Genomic DNA, 18,134 nt, shown 5'->3' with positions numbered 1-18,134 from the left:
AGTCGGCGTTCCAAAACATCCCAAAGGTGTTGTATAGTATTCAGGTCAGGACTCTGTGCAGACTGGTCCATTACAGGGATGTTATGCTACTGTAACGACTCCGACATAAGCCGTGCATTATGTATAGGCGCTCGATCGTGTTGAAAGATGCAGTCGCCATCCCCGAATTGCTCTTCAACAGTGGGAAACAAGAAGGTGCTTAAAACATCAATGTAGGCCTGTGCTGTGATAGTGCCACGCAAAACAACAAGGGGTGCAAGCCCCCTCCATGAAAAACACGACCACACCATATAACACCGCTGCCTCTGAATTTTACTGTTGACACAACATATGCTGACGGATGATGTGCACTGGGCATTCGCCATACCCACACCCTGCCATCGGATCACCAGACTGTGTACAGTGATTCGTCACTCCACACAATGTTTTTCCACTGTTCAATCGCCCAATGTTTACGCTCCTTACATCGAGCGAGGAGTCTTTGGCATTTACGGGCGTGTTATGTGGCTATGAGCAGCTGATCGACCGTGAAATCAGTTTTCTCACCTCCCGCCTGACTGTCATAGTACTTGCAGTGGATCCTGATGCAATTTGGAATTCCTGTGTGATGGTCTGGGTAGAAGTTTGCCTATTACACGTTATGACGCTTTTCAACTCTTGGCAGTCTCTGTCAAGTCAGCAGACGAGGTCGGCCTGTACGCTTTTGTGCTGTACCTGTCCCTTCAAGTTTCCACTTCACTATCACATCGGAAACAGTGGACCTAGGAATGTTTAGGAGTGTGGAAATCTCGCGTACAGACGTATGACACAAGTGACACCCAGTCACCTGACCACTTTCGAAGTCCACGAGTTCCACGGATCGGCCCATTCTGCTCTCTCACGATGTCTAACGTCTGCTGAAGTCGCTGATATGGGGTACCTGGCTGTAGGTGGCAGCACAATGCACCTGATATGAGAAATGTATGTTTTTGGGGGTGTCTGGATACTTTTGATCACATAGTGTACGTGCTGAGACAGAGGCTGTAATTATTACGTACGAATTATCAGGTGCAAAATGGCAAGTTCATCACATACAGTCCTTTCTGAGGAAGAGATTGTTGACCTTTAAAGGAATCTCTGTATGAAGACAGGAATGACAATGATTTTGATGACAGTGATTCATTTGTAAACAATTTGAGTGAGATGATTATAAAACAGTCCACCCTGTAGCGTGTTTCAACAAATATCAAATAATGAAAAGTTTTGTATTGTAATGCTTTTGTAAATACATTCAAATGAAAGCACACTTCACATTTTAATGTACACAATATTTGTCAGTAAGGTGTCTCATTGTTTCCACAAAGAGAGAGGCACAATTCTCTATGGTGCGCTTGCTGCCCAGGTGACAGCACTGTAGATAAGAATGCACACACACATCCCGTGCATTATGGAGTATAACAACTTAGCTTTAAATTATGGTGTATCGGGTCCTTCAGTACTTGACAAAAAATAAGGAGGTAAGTTGGAACAGTTCCATTACGACCTGCATGTGAGCTCAGATTTCTCATTCTAGCAGTGATCATTTCACAATACTCATAAATGAGTCGCACAAATGTTTTGTCGTGGATGAATTACGTGTCCTTCAATTGTTCCTATGAGTCTCAGCCTGACATCTGCTTTTCCTACAATTTGTTTTATCTACATCTGCACGACTGATTTGTAGTTCACAAATAAGTACACCGCAGAGGGTCTGTTGAACCACCTTCGAGCTGTTTCTGTGTTATTCCACTCTCGAACTGTGTGTGGGAAACGCTGTCACTTAAACTTTTCTCTGTGAACAATTATTTCTGTTATTTTATTATGATAATCATTTCTTCCTATGTAGGTGAGCCCCCACCAAAATATTTTCGCTCTCTGAAGTGGAAGTTGGTGACAGAAATTTCACAAGAAGGTCCTGCCCCAGTGAAAAGTGCCTTTGTTTCAATGACCGCCATCCAAATTTGTCTATCTTATCCGCGATCTGTGGTACTCTCTCCCCTATTTCATGAAAATACAAAATGAGCTGTCCTTCATTGAAGTCTTTTGATGCCCTCTGTGAATCTTATCTGTTGAGGATCCCATACCGTGCAGCAGTACCCCAGAAGGAGGCAGACAAGTGTGGTATGTGTGTCTCTTTAGTAAATCCGTTGCACTTTCCTGCCAATAATTCACAGTTTTTACTTCACTTTACTCACATCATTATCAGTGTGGCCATTCCAGTTTGTTATTTTTAATTGTAGTCCTATTTAAAGCTTTAGTTTTGTGTGATTTATTGTGTAACCAATATGTAGTAGATTCCTTTTCTTACTTGTGTGGATGACTTCACACTTCATCATTTAGAGTCAATTGCCACTTTTCCCACCGTAGAGGTATCTTGTCCAAATCACTTTGCCATTGGTTTTGATTATCTGTTGACTTTAGAAAACTGTAAATAATAGCATCGTCTGCAGGCATTTCTGTAGATCAGGAATAGCAGTAGACCTATACCACTTCCTTCGGGAATCTAAGAAATCACTCGTGTTTTACTCGATGACGTTCTGTCAGTTATTATCGACAATGACTTTTGTGACTGGAAATCAGGTTTCTGAGTCACAAAACTGAGACGATACTCCGTAGGCATACAATTTAATTAGAAGTTGCTTGTGAGGCACGGTGTCAAAAGCGTCCTGGAAATATAAAAATACGGAATCAGTTTGAGATGCCCTGTCAATAGTTCTTATTACTTCGTGTGAATAAAGGGCGTGTTGTGTTACACGAGAGCAATATTTTTTGAATCTGTGTTGGCTATTTTCCAATACATCATTCTATTCAAGGTAATTCATAATATTGGATGCAGTGTGTGTTCCAGAGATGTATTGCAATTTGACATCAGTGATACGGGTCTGCAATTCAGTGGATTCCCTCCGTTTCCTGGTTATAGTACGGGTGTGACCTATGCTGCTTTCCAGTCTTTAGGCACATCCTTTTTCATTGAGCGAGCAGTTCTATACGGTCGCTAAATACGGAGGTACTGTATCGGCAAACTCCGAAAGGAACCTGACCCTTATACGACTGTGGAACGGACCTCCGGTGTACGACTGTCGATCCCGTGCAGCTCTTCTCGCATTCCGTTGCCGTCTTCTGATATTTGTTGCGAGAATTTTAAGGAGACGAAATCCTTCCGAGAAAATTGATATCGGCAATACGGCCTTATCGCGACGTGTAGGTGTCTCGCGACACTTGTCGAAAAACGAGAATGACCGCGGCTCGTTTTGCAGATGCTACGTAGCCCCATTTCTACGACAGCCCGTGTCGAACTGCGTCACCTGCGTACGAAGTCGTGTTGCCGTGTGCCCAGACTGCGTCGTACCATCAGTCGGACCTGCGTGTATTAGACGGACCTTTCCGTCATCTCTCCTATGTTGACTTTCTGTTTCTGCAGCTGTTAAAGAGATGTCAACCTTACGAGTAGCACTCGTGTTTGCACTCGCGCCACATCGACGGTCGGGTAACTCCGTACTACTGTCCCGTTATGCCACCGTCGCAGGGCCAGTCGGACGCCGAGGCGGAGAGCCTGATGTCTTTCTGGAGCGAGCGCTTCGGTCGCAACATCGAGCTGGGGCCCGGCGGGCGGACGGCGCGCCGCACGGCGTCCTACAACCAGGGGCTCGTCGTGTCGGACCGCCAGCTGCCGCGGGACCACGTCTTCCAGGTACGTGTGGGCGCTGTGCGGCACAACGCTGCCTTCTCTTTATTTATGTATTTTATTCATTTATTTATTTATTGTTCCGTGGGACCAAATTGAGGAGAAGTCTCCATAGTCGTGGAACGAGTCAATACACGAAATTATAACACGATAGTAGAAACAGATAAAATGAAATATAAGAAACGTATTCAGGTGACAATTTGTAAGTTTAAATAAAGAAAATCAACAATGTAACACTGGAATTTGCTAAATTTTACAGCTCTTCCAGGAGCTCCTCGACAGAATAGGAGGAGTGAGGCGTAAGGAAACTCTTCAGTTTAGACTTAAAACTGTTTGGGCTACTGCTAAGATTTTTGAGTTCTCTTGGTAGCTTATTGAAAATGGATGCAGCAGAATAGTGCACTCCTTTCTGCACGAGAGTCAAGGAAGTGCATTCCACATGCAGGCGCAGAGGTTCTGGAGGAATGGGGTAGGGTGTCTCCACCCTCAGTCCGTATCGTGAAGATGTCTTCAGTGAACCAGAACCGGGTGAGCAGTTTGAGATTGTCGGTGGTCAGAAAGGATTTCTCTAGACGTCCCACGAATAGGTGGACACAGGTCGGTGCCGTGCAGGTGTCTTGCCGTACTCCAGATTTGTTTGTACACGATGTCTTCAAAGGAGAAGTAATTGTGGGTGAGGATACAGTTAGTCGATCGAGGTGATCGGGAGGGACGTTGAAGGGGATACGGTTTCCACTGTAGGGACCAGGAGGAGGAGAGAAGGTCTTTAACGAGTCCTGCAGAACTGAATTTGCAGATAGGGCGAGGGTAAAGTTTTTGGAAAGGACTGATACTTCTGCGAGGCTAAGGCCGTTGGACGAAAGGTTTGTGACTGTGTCTCGGGTCTGTTTAGTTCCCGGACTCTGTGCGGCAGGGTAAATGTAGTCGGTCTGCGAGACGAGGATTGTCGTCTGTGGTGGGACGTGGAGGTTGTTGGAGAGGTCGTGGACAGTGGTACTCGAACGCAGCAGGAGGAGTTGAGAAGAGTGGAGAACTTTTTGAGGTGGCGTTGTGAATGTTGCTCTAGTTCCTGGGGGGCAAGAGTTTCAATGTGTGTTGTGGGTTCCAGCAATTTGGGGTTGCATAGCAGGAGAATTTTATGGATGGAGAAAAGGTGTTGCAAGGAAGTTTGAGACTGATTGCTTTGGTTTTGCAGAACTGTGTTGGTGAGGGCTAAGGATTGGCAGAATTCAGAACAGGTGGATGTCATTGTGGAAGGATGAGTGACAGCCAGAGATGGGTAATTTGACGGTAAAGCCATTTGGGGGGATTCCACGAGCCGAGCAATGACGCAGGAGCAGTATGTGGGGCTGGGTTCTGGCTAGGGGTAAGGAAACTCTTCTTTATCGGTACAGATGGAAGGAGTGAGGACCCACGACGGTAGAAAAAATGCAGAAAAATGTGTAAATAATGTAGGATTACATCCAAAAAAAGTTGCAAAAATACTCTAACATGTGGGGAACGAGATAAAATCGGAGGGAGTAGGCTTATAGTGACAGGCAAAAACCAACTGAAATTGGCATGAAGTCACAATGAAATCAAAGAAAAAAGAAAAATATTTGTTATGCGTGTTGCAGGTCCGTGGGTGGGTAAGTGTGAAGAGGGGCGATGGCAAATGTGACTAGATTAGACGAAATTAGTAGGTATGAACTGAAATACAGAGGTGAAGGAATGGGTGGTGGGGAGGGGTCGGTAGGACGAGATAAAAGTTCGTGTGACACAGGAAGGTACCGAAAATACAGAGTGAAAACACACGGGAGTGACATAGGGAGAGTGATCAAATTGAAGGTTAAGGATTAATACAGGGCTTCACAACATACGTGTTCGCGGAGCAAGCTGTGAGCAGCGAGGCACGAGCACGGAGCGTCGCGAGCACGCTGCCCCCTCTACAGGACCAGAGCGGAGAGTGGGGAGAGTCACGTGGGGCACACAACAGCTGCCGCCAGTCGATGTAAATCCGCGGCCACCTGCAGGGATATCGCTCACGAATTATTACTGCCACAAATGAAACAAATAAAGGAGAATGTACACGTGCCACATAATTTTATTAGCTTAGTGTATGCCTCTACATTCGTATTAATTTGTGAACTGTTACACAATAAAAGGTGTCACTGAAGTGTGGGATTCTCGGTTATCCTGTACTTTTTGCCCTTTATAATTGCATCTATGTTCGGAGTAATTGTTCTTGTGCATTGTAGGCACAGTGTGCAGTTTAAATTTCGATCAGGCTATGCGTTTCTCAGGCGCGTCTTGTTATATTTCATTGCAGAGAACAGTTGTTCACAAACATACAGGGAACTGAACATTGATATTATTGTAGCCGCCAGTTTATGCAGACGAGGAAATCCATCCTGAGGGAAGTGTCTAGAATTCCAAAATGTTTTTCTTGTTCTGAAATTTGTCTCTGTATTCTCTGTCACAGTGCAGGTAAATAATTTCTAGTTGCAGCTCAGGACAAATTTCTTCAATATTCGCTGAATATGGACAGGAGAACAGATCAAAATCACTGCCTAGTGCTGTCAGATCTTGAAAGCGTTGATCAAATTCTTCCTTAAGGGCAACTAAACTATGTGAATAACGTTCAGTCTTTGTGAACATCTTGCATGGATGATAATTTAGGAAAATGAGCTACATTTCCTGTTGCCAGCTGACGCACCCAAAGTGTCAATTTCATTTTAAAAGCTCGTATTTGATCTATGAAATGAGTAATTAGCAGATCTTTACCTTGTAGTGAAATGTTCAAACCATTCAGATGGCTAGTTAAATCTGCTAAGAACGCGAGATCACATTTCCATGAAGGCTCTTTCAATTCAGGAACACACATGTTATTTATTTCCATGAACATATTTATCTCATCTAATAGGCAAAAAAATCGATTTAATAATTCGCCACGACTAAGCCAGCGGACCTCGCTGTAATAAGGCAGGCTACAATATTGGCTTTCTACATCCTCAAGAAAGCTTTTAAATAGTCTGTGTTGTAGCCCATACTTCCTTATATAATTGGTTGTACGAACAACAACACTCTTCACATTTTTTAGAGTGATACTCTTTGCACATAAGTTTTCCTGGTGGATCACACAGTAAACGCCCCTTATTTCATTCAGCACGGTCAGTTTTTGCACTTTCTCCTTCAACAGTGCAACGAAACCTGATTTTTTTTTTTTCCCCCTGTCATCGCTGGTGCACCGTCTGTAGACACTGAAACTAAAGAATTCCACGACAATCCTATATTTTCAACACTTTCTTCAACACTACTAAAAATATCACCTCCGGTTGTAGTGTTCTTCACGGCTACATCGAGGAGCTCCTCCCTCACCTGAAGATCTCTATCGACACCTCTAATAAATATGGCAAGCTGCGCTGTTCCAGTGATATCAACACTTTCGTCCAGAGCTAGAGAATACGCCATAAAATCTTTACACATATTTGCAAGCTGGCTCTGGACGTCATCTGTCATGTCCTGTGTGCGACGCATAATGGTCGTGTTAGATAATGGCACATTCCGAAACTGTTCAACTTGAGATTGACACAAATGTTCTGCTGCAACTACCAAACATTCTTATATTAAGTCACCATCAGTGAAGGGGCACAGGGATTTTGCTAAAAGCAAAGCAATTTTGTAACCCACTCTGAGAGCTGCCTCAGTTGATTTTTCTTCGTCGTCCAGATCTTCTTCGGATAGCTTCCTTTTAAGTTTAATAACTTCCTGTGCACAATATGGTCCATCACATTTTCCACTTCCGTAGTCTTTCGCGTGGTACGACTTATAATGTCGCTGCAAATTAAATTTCCTAAAAGAATTCAGCGTTTTGTGACATACTAAACATTTTGCAACACAATTTTTTTCTTTAAACAGATAAAATTCCTCCCAATGGGGGTTGAAGTGCGAAAGCATGGCTGGGGTTACACAACGGTGGCTTGACATGATTCTTAACCAGCGAAGTGGCTGTTAACAGCTGATCGTAGTACTTTAAACGTTACACAGTCGGCGCGAATTCAATAGGCACACTGCCGCCCTATTCAAATGTGCGCGCGCGCATTTCCCCTCCCTCCCTACTCTGCAACCTTGCACCTGCTCGCGAGCACGTGCCTGAGCAGACGTGAGTACTCACGCTCAAAACCGGCCAGTTGTTAAGCCCTGGATTAATAATATCGGTGGGAGGAATGTGACACGTGAGATGCTGCACCCACAGGGAGTACGGTCTTGTAACAGTGTCGTGTGTGGCTTAGACAGTCGATACAGCACGGCTCGTAAGAGTACACGGTGCAGTTTTGAGGCGACAAGTGAGACACGGGAGGGAAAAAAAAAGTGAGAGACTGAGTATGGTAATATTTTAGAAAATAGTAGCAAAGGAAAACAACATTGGGTTACAGGATGGAAGGAAAACTGTTAGGCAAAATCAAGCAGTGGAAAATTCAGGATGGAATAATGACAGTATTATGAAAATGATGAATTTGTACTCACTATAAAGTGGAGATGCTGAGTAGCGGGTAGGCACAACAAAAAGACTGTCAAACAAGTGAGCTTTCAGCCAAAAAGGTCTGCAACAGATTTGGACAAAACACCCAAAAAGGTCTTCAACAGAGAATATGCAGACACTGACTAGGATGGTACACACAGTAACAATGTTTACTCTGTGTTTTGGTGAAGTGAAAAGCATTTGTTACAACCAAAATTCTGTAAATTGTATGTAATATTTGTGAGTGGATCTCAGTAACTCATCAGAATGCAAAAGAAAAAGAATTTGCCCAGCAAAACATAAGTAATAGCAAATGTATGCACAAAATATCCGGGCACAACAAAATTCACATTAACGTTGCTCGATTGCAGACGAGAGGGTATCAGTACAGGATAATGTACAAATAGGCCTATAAAGCCATATAATGTAAAATTAACAACCGTGTGCAGGCCTAATTTTCATAGATTGGTTATCACGTAAAATATATTCACATTTCACAGAATTGGATAAAGAAAACCCTCTGATGATTGCACAGAGGTTTTTCGGTCACATGCAAATACAGAGTTTAGTGTAACAGGTGTGCCTTGTATGCAATAATATTACCAAGTATTTTGGTGTGATTAAATGTCACTCTTAACATAATCTCGTCTTGTATTGAAAATTGTACACACTGAAATTTATTCCAGTACTAACATTTTTATAAGGACTTTGTCAGTCTTATATTTTTATATAAATTATTTGTTCAGTAACATATGTATTATTTCTGCAAAATTGTGATACTTGTCAGAGCTCAGAAATCTAAAAGTTGGCAACTAACTTACTAATGTGCCAAAGTGTTGTGACAGAGATATTTGAAAATACTTCAGAATAATTGTACCACGACCAGTCACAAACAAAACACTCGTAGTATGTGGAACACACCGAGAGTCCTCTCTGCATCTTAAGTGGGCATTGGTGGAACATAACTGAAAGATAAAAATCTCAGCTTACCTGCTGGGTCAGTGTGAAGTTCTGCCAATGCTGCGTGTAAAATTATGAAGAAAATTAATACTTGGTTACAGTAATTGTCTGATAGAAAAAATTATGGAACTGATTCTTGTCATTTAGTACGCCGAGCCTTGTAACAATAACCAAAACGGCCTTACTGTGCTGGTACTGCGAACGGCTGAAAGCAAGGGGAAACTACGGCCGTAATTTTTCCCGAGGGCATACAGCTTTACTGTATGTTTAAATGATGATGGCGTCCTCTTGGGTAAAATATTCCGGAGGTAAAATAGTCCCCCATTCGGATCTCCGGGCGGGGACTACTCAAGAGGATGTCGTTATCAGCAGAAAGAAAACTGGCGTTCTACGGATCGGAGCGTGGAATGTCAGATCCCTTAATCGGGCAGGTAGGTTAGAAAATTTAAAAAGGGAAATGGATAGGTTAAAGTTAGATGTAGTGGGAATTAGTGAAGATCGGTGGCAGGAGGAACAAGACTTCTGGTCAGGTGACTACAGGGTTATAAACACAAAGTCAAATAGGGGTAATGCACGAGTAGGTTTAATAATGAATAGGAAAATAGGAATGCGGGTAAGCTACTACAAACAGCATAGTGAACGCATTATTGTGGCCAAGATAGATACGAAGCCCACACCTACTACAGTAGTACAAGTTTATATGCCAACTAGCTCTGCAGATGACGAAGAAATTGAAGAAATGTATGATGAAATAAAAGAAATTATTCAGACAGTGAAGGGAGACGAAAATTTAATAGTCATTGGTGACTGGAATTCGAGTGTAGGAAGAGGGAGAGAAGGAAACGTCGTAGGTGAATATGGATTGGGGCTAAGAAATGAAAGAGGAAGCCGCCTGGTAGAATTTTGCACAGAGCACAACTTAATCATAGCTAACACTTGGTTTAAGAATCATGATAGAAGGTTGTATACATGGAAGAACCCTGGAGACACTAAAAGGTATCAGATAGATTATATAATGGTAAGACAGATTTAGGAACCAGGTTTTAAATTGTAAGACATTTCCAGGGGCAGATGTGGACTCTGACCACAATCTATTGGTTATGAACAGTAGATTAAAACTGAAGAAACTGCAAAAAGGTGGGAACTTAAGGAGATGGGACCTGGATAAACTGAAAGAACCAGAGGTTGTACAGAATTTCAGGGAGAGCATAAGGAAAAATTGACAGGAATGGGGGAAAGAAATACAGTAGAAGAAGCATGGTTAGCTTTGAGGGAGGTAGTAGTGAAGGCAGCAGAGGATCAAGTAGGTAAAAAGACGAGGGCTAGTAGAAATCCTTGGGTAACAGAAGAAATATTGAATTTAATTGATGAAAGGAGAAAATATAAAAATGCAGTAAATGAAGCATGAAGCAGGCAAAAAGGAATACAAACGTCTCAAAAATGAGATCGACAGGAAGTGCAAAATGGCTAAGCAGGGATAGCTGGAGGACAAATGTAAGGATGTAGAGGCGTATCTCACTAGGGGTAAGATAGATACTGCCTACAGGAAAATTAAAGAGACTTTTGGAGATAAGAGAACCACTTGTATGAACATCAAGAGCTCAGATGGAAACCCAGTTCTAAGCAAAGAAGGGAAAGCAGAAAGGTGGAAGGAGTATATAGAAAGTCTATACAGGGGCGATGCACTTGAGGACAATATTATGGAAATGGAAGACGATGTAGATGAAGATGAAATGGGAGATACGATACTGCGTGAAGAGTTTGACAGAGCACTGAAAGCCCTGAGTCGAAACAAGGCCCCCGGAGTAGACAACATTCCATTGGAACTATTGACGGCCTTGGGAGAACCAGTCCTGACAAAACTCTACCATCTGGTGAGCAAGATGTATGAAACAGGCGAAATACCCTCAGACTTCAAGAAGAATAGAATAATTCCAATACCAAAGAAAGCAGGTGTTGACAGATGTGAAAATTACCGAACAATCAGTTTAATAAGCCACAGCTGCAAAATACTAACACAAATTCTTTACAGACGAATGGAAAAACTAGTAGAAGCCGAACTCAGGGAAGATCAGTTTGGATTCCGTAGAAATATTGGAACACGTGAGGCAATACTGACCTTACGACTTATCTTAGAAGAAAGATTAAGGAAAGGCAAACCTACATTTCTAGCATTTGTAGACTTAGAGAAAGCTTTTGAGAATGTTGACTGGAATACTCTCTTTCAAATTCTAAAGGTGGCAGGGGTAAAATACAGGGAGCGGAAGGCTATTTACAATTTGTACAGAAACCAGATGACAGTTATAAGAGTCGAGGGACATGAAAGGGAAGCAGTGGTTGGGAAGGGAGTAAGACAGGGTTGTAGCCTCTCCCCGATGTTATTCAATCTGTATATTGAGCAAGCAGTAAAGGAAACAAAAGAAAAATTCGGGGTAGGTATTAAAATCCATGGAGAAGAAATAAAAACTTTGAGGTTCGCCGATGACATTGTAATTCTGTCAGAGACAGCAAAGGACTTGGAAGAGCAGTTGAACGGAATGGATGGTGTCTTGAAGGGAGGATATAAGATGAACATCAACAAAAACAAAACGAGAATAATGGAATGTAGTCGAATTAAGTCGGGTGATGTTGAGGGTATTAGATTAGGAAATGAGACACTTAAAGTAGTAAAGGAGTTTTGCTATTTGGGGAGCAAAATAACTGATGATGGTCGAAGTAGAGAGGATATAAAATGTAGACTGGCAATGGCAAGGAAAGCGTTTCTGAAGAAGAGCAATTTGTTAACATCGAGTATAGATTTAAGTGTCAGGAAGTCATTTCTGAAAGTATTTGTATGGAGTGTAGCCATGTATGGAAGTGAAACATGGACGGTAAATAGTTTGGACAAGAAGAGAATAGAAGCTTTCGAAATGTGGTGCTACAGAAGAATGCTCAAGATTAGATGGGTAGATCACATAACTAATGAGGAAGTATTGAATAGGATTGAGGAGAAGAGAAGTTTGTGGCACAACTTGACCAGAAGAAGGGATCGGTTGGTAGGACATGTTCTGAGGCATCAAGGGATCACCAATTTAGTATTGGAGGGCAGCGTGGAGGGTAAAAATCGTAGGGAGAGACCAAGAGATGAATACACTAAGCAGATTCAGAAGGATGTAGGTTGCAGTAGGTACTGGGAGATGAAGAAGCTTGCGCAGGATAGAGTAGCATGGAGAGCTGCATCAAACCAGTCTCTGGACTGAAGACCACAACAACAACAGTACGCCGAGAAGGAATGTGTGTATAATCCCCTTGTCTTGTCAAATTAATGCACAAGAAACTAATTGCAACGGCGTTACTTGATCTGAAAAAATAAATAAATTTCTACCGCAGGTAATAATGAAATCTTTTCAAAAAACGATTGCAAACAAGTTAACTGCAACGGAATTCCACGCTTGTGTAGACACCAGTATTTATTACAGTTACCATTAGCTTTCTAATAATTCGGTTAATTTTCTTTACAAATTTTAAGTGACGGAGATTTGTTAACTGACTCAGCTTTGTAAATAATTATAATCATGCAAATGATGATCTTTGTTCAGACACATCTTACCCTATAAGAATAAACCGAAAAAGAGCTACGTACACCACGTCCAATGATATAAACTGCTTTTCACTTATGCTTCTATGTAGAGATGAAGTAACTGTTGTTGATCGCTGATATTTGAGGTGCTTGACTTGTAATTCCCCCCTCCCCCCTCCTCCCATCCTTGTTTCAAATGACACAGCTGTTGCTGCCAATAATTACTGCCTGACGTCTCATCCAAAAAACATCCTAGCTGGTTCAGTGCTGCTACAATATGCCGTCATCTGCTTGCTTGTATTTTCATTTTTCATACACTGGGAAAAAGGGAGGGGGGGTGCTTAAAACAGTGTTGATATATGCTGTTGTCCGCATCACCCCTACTTTTAAACTTCTTATCCCAACTCTTTTGCAATAAAGTAGCACACATATAAGACCAATTAGAAATCACCAAGAAACACACACACACACACACACACACACACACACACACACACACACAAGGTGAAATGAAGAGTGCGATACCGATCAAGAAGAGTAATGTAAGCCGATAGGTAAAAAGCTCTAAGCAATGGCAGAACACAGACATAAAAGGAGGTAATAATCGGGCAACCTTTTGAACTAGAGGCTCCTTCTGGCAAAAGGGTTAAAGGGGAAGGAAGAGGGGTGAATGAAAAGGACTGGAGAGGTCTAGGAAAAGGGGTAGATTTCAGAAAAAGTCACCCAGAACCGCTGGCCAGGAGAGACTTACAATATGGGATGAGAAGGAAAGACTTGTTGTTGGGGACTGCAGCAGACGAGATTTGAAAACCTGAGAGCTTAAAGGTGAATCACGGGGTAATATGCGAGACAGAGATTACTACTAAAAAGTCGTGCACGAGTTAATAAGAGTGAAGAGCTAAGTGCACTGTATGCGACAGAGGTGTGAGGGGGATATGGCAAAAAATAGACAGGTCAAGAAATGAAAGATGTAGAAAACCAAAATGGAGTGAACAAAGGTATAGTTACTATGAAGAAATGCTGAAGCAGAAGAAATTAATGTAAATTAAGGCCAGGTGGGTGGTGAGAATTGAGGACTTGTTGTAGTGCTAGTTCCCAATGTCTAGTTCTGAGAAACTGGTGTCGGGGTGAGGAATCCAGACGCCACGTGTGCCGAAACGCGCACCGAGGTCACGACTGTCATTTGTAGAGTGTGCTCTGCAACAGGACATCGTGTGTTGCCAGGCCAGCTACCCACTTCTGTCCACATTAAACCTACCAGCAAACAACTGTACTTACATTTTGACAGTTGCCGTCCTTTCCGTGTCAGACGTTCCCTCCCGTACAGCCTCGGCATCCGAGGCAAATGTATTTGTTCGGACGCAGACTCTTTACGGCAATACACTACCGTTCTCATCTCGGCCTTCACGGGACGTAGTTACCCCACCGGCCTAGTTCGAAAGCTGATTTCCCAGACCATTACACACCACCCTGGTACTGCATATCCCTTCACAAAATAGCTTCAGAGCACACCGTCGGTGACTCAGTATTTTCCCGGTCTGGAATGCGTTAATCGACTACTTTGACAGGGCCTTGACTTCCTAACATCGTGCCCTGAAATGAGATCCGTGGTCTGAAATTTTTCCCATCACACCTAGGACAGTTTTCCGTTGCTCTCCCAGTCTCCACAATATTCTTGTCAGACCCTACGGCTCCTATCTATGGGACCGTCCCCATTACGAGATATCCTGTGCACTGTCGTACCACCACCTGTACCAGCCCTGTAAGGAAGAGCCACCTGTGGAATGCCACATGTTCCTGTTGCAGACCGTGCTGTACAATATTACAGTCGTGAACTCAGTTCCTCTTTCGGCACACACGCCACCTGTATTATTCCCTCGGGCACCACTATCTCTGAACTCCACAGTGGGAACTAGCATTACGACGCATCCTCGGTTCTCGCCACCTACCTGATCTTAATTTACAGTAATTTCTTCCGTGTCAGCACTTATTCGCAGAAACCATTTCTTTCTTTGCTCCCCTTTAGTTTTCTACATCTTTCATTTTTTGCCATCCCCTCCCACATCTGTAATGAACAATACACTTAGATTTTCACACTTGTTAACTTGTACACAATACAAGGTGTCCGAAAAGTCTTTCCCTGATTGCATAAATTGATAACTCGGGCTAGAAGTAAGACACAAATATGAAACTGGTGTCTAATTGTTTACAAACTATCAAAATATTTTTCACACATCAGTAAACTTCCACTTCCACTGTTGCCCAATGACAGTACACGTCGATATGACTTTGCGGTCGAAATGCTGTCACGTATTGAGGACGATGATGGTTATCTCAGACGAATTGCCTTTTCCGACGAAGCGACGTTTTTTTGTCAGTGGACTAGTGTATCGCCATAATGTGCGCATTTGGGGTCACAACCCCCTGGCGGGGTCACGGAGTGCACCAGAGGCAGTCCAAAGATGAATGTTTGCTGCGCGCTATTGCACGATCGAATTATCGGGCCATTCTTCTTCGGTGAGGCTACCGTCACATCTGCAGTGTATCTGGACGTGTTGCAACTGTATGCTGTTCCTCGGCTGCTTCAGTATCACCTCGGTGTCTCGTTTCAGCAAGACGGTGCACCGCCTCATTGGGGTTTGGACGTCCGCGCCTATCTCGATACGACCTTTCCCGGGCGGCGGATTGGTCGTGATGGGGCAACGGTTTGGCCTCCACGCTCTCCTGAGGTAACCCCGTTAGACTTCTTTTTATGGGGTTATGTCAAGGACGAGGTCTACCGAACACGTGCACCAGATCTCGAAACCCTGCGGCAACGAATAACCACAGTCGTCGAATCGATCCCTCCAGTGAAGTTGGCTAATGTGTGGACGGAAACTGAATATCGCCTAGATGTGCTACGTGCTACCGAGGGTGCTCATGTGGAAGTTTACTGATGTGTAAAACAAACTTTGATAGTTTGTGAACAATTAGACACCAGTTTCATATTTGTGTCTTACTTCTAGCCCGAGTTATCAATTTATGTAATCAGGGAAAGACTTTTTGGACACCCTGTATTTTGGTAGAAATGTCTGTCTTGCATGTTGGCTTGTCTTCCATCTTCAAGCTCTCAGGTTTTCAAATTGTGCCCCATTCAGTCCCCAACAGTCAGTCTTTCCTTCTCTTCCCATCTGGTAAGCCTCCTCTGAACCGCAGTTCTGGGTGACTCCTCTGAAATCTACTCCTTTTCCTAGACCTCTCCAGTCCTTTTCCTTCACCCCCCCTTCCTTCCCCTTCAACCCTCCTGCCGGAAGGAGTAGTCTCCACCTCCGAGAGCTCGCCTAATTGTAACCTTCTTTTACGTGTGTGTTCTGCTACCACTTGGTGAGATTTTTTACCATCCGATTACATTACATTGTCATCGATTGCTTCTGATCGAGCAGAATGTAATCTTACGGTCTGGAGTTATAAAAAATAGTATTAAGGATGGTGATGTTGGAATTATACCTCCAGAACACAGAAAGTTTCAGAATTGAGAACCAGAGACTGTATACAGAATAAGAACAACAGTTTCTGTAACGAACGCGGAGGATGTTAGAAACTGTTGTTCGGGAAATACTTCGGTATTTCTACACAGCCGAAAATATACTGTAGTGGAGAATAAAAGGGTACAACTTCTCTGTCTGTGGTCTTTATTGAAAGTAAGACAGCAGCTCGGAGCTGCAACAAAGCACACAAGAGCAGGCAGTGTCGAGGGGTGGTCTCCGAGGGTGGGGAGGAATTCCAGGGATATAGGTTAGGCTCGGAGGTATCTCACCCTGTAGTCATTCGTCCCACTAGGGCCTTCGCTTGCCAAGTAATTAATGAAAGATTATTTCGTGACTAAATGTTGTAAAATGTAGGCGGAGATGTGGCATAAACACCACAAAATGACACGCACTAAACTTACCGAAAGAGAAATGAATGATTGGAAGATAAAATAAATGGAAATAAGAAGGTAAAATTGACGATTAATATGACAGAGTGGAGGATAAAAAATTTAAAAAATTACGTTTAAACTATTTAATTCAATTAAAATAATGATCAAAGTCATAATAGTAAAGATCTAAAACTAAAAATTTCTAAGCTCGATACAGGATTCGATTTGCCAACATTCGGCACGTCAAAAATGTATTGTAAGTGCTACGCATTGTCACCGATCTGGATAAAACTATTATTTTTGAGCCTCTCAGACACCGTAAGAAATACTTTCCTATCAGTTACTCTCAAAAGATAACCGACTGGGACGAGTGGCTGCAAAATGTGACAGGTGGGCCTCCAGTATACGCCACCGTACAGACGATTTGAGAAAGTCGATCACGACCCTGGGCACCTCCCCTTATACGTTCTAAAGTGGGCTGTCGCCTCGCACCAGAATTACAGGGCGTCTGACACTCGCAGGTCCGCATAGAGGCAACCGATCCGCGCTGGGTGTCGTCGCTGCTGGTCGGGGTGACGGCGGCACTGCAGCCTCCGCCTCCGCCTTCGCCCACGTCGACTCCTGCCGCGGGGCCGCCTCCGGGTCCCGTGCCGGGCCCTTCGTCCGCCCCCACGCCGCCGCCGCCGCCGCCCCCGCCGCCTCGGCCCGCCGCACCACAGCGCTCGACGCACTTGCCCGTCACCGCCCTCGGCCTCGGCAGGGACACGTGGGTCATCTGTGGCGACTTCGTGCTCAGGAACGGCATCCCGGTAAGTACGCGGCTGCGAAGCGACGAGCCGCACGTTGCGGACTGTCGTCGTGGCCTCGAGTTCGACACTCGGTCGTAAGCAGCTCTCCGGACTAGTCTGTCCTGTGTGAGGCTCTGCACCCCTGCGTAGCTATTCGGGGTTGCCACAGGTTCTGGAAATCGGAGAATATCGGAGAATCTCGAACGTGTCAGGGAAATCGGGGAAATTTGAAAAAAAAAAAAAAAAAGAAGAAGAAAAAACTGGAAAAATCACATTTTTGTCTCAGTAGATGAAATGGTTTCTTTATTGAGATGTCACAAATCGTTGCTGGCTGGGCACAGCTTTAGTACGTGCGCCACTTCCCTGCTCCCTCATTGCCACTGCTTCTCCCCTTCCTACCACTCCCCTAAGCTTGCAGTCACTGCTGCCACCACTTCTTGCCACTAGCCCGGCAGCTGCCGACGAAAGGCAGGGACGCGTGAGGAGTGGTTTGTTTGGATCCGATTATGGAGACTGCTGTCGTCTGTGCACGAGTTGTGTCAGTGAGTGATTGTGTGAATGTGTGTGTGCTCTCTTTTCTGGCAAAAGCTATGCCTGAAAATTCAGTTGTGAGTATGATTATTTTTTCTATGCACCTGTCTGTGGCTAGGCAATCATCTTTAAGGTGAGTTTCTACCGATCCTCATTATTATTCCAGAATGAGATTTTCACTCCGCAGCGGAGTG

General features: G+C 43.8%; 1 protein-coding gene across 1 annotated transcript in view; it reads left to right on the top strand.

Moving 5' to 3' along the window:
* Positions 1-18,134, top strand: part of LOC126108819 (neuralized-like protein 4) — a 339,970-nt gene that overhangs the window by 242,444 nt on the left and 79,392 nt on the right. Inside the window, exons 24-26 of the mRNA XM_049914183.1 lie at positions 3,545-3,709; positions 17,143-17,235; positions 17,311-17,430. Coding sequence (XP_049770140.1) covers positions 3,545-3,709; positions 17,143-17,235; positions 17,311-17,430 — 378 coding nt within the window. The remainder of the gene's footprint in view (positions 1-3,544; positions 3,710-17,142; positions 17,236-17,310; positions 17,431-18,134) is intronic.

The sequence above is a fragment of the Schistocerca cancellata genome, chromosome 11 (assembly GCF_023864275.1).
Source record: "Schistocerca cancellata isolate TAMUIC-IGC-003103 chromosome 11, iqSchCanc2.1, whole genome shotgun sequence".
NCBI lineage: Eukaryota > Metazoa > Arthropoda > Insecta > Orthoptera > Acrididae > Schistocerca > Schistocerca cancellata.
This window is presented reverse-complemented; position numbering and strand designations above follow the sequence as displayed.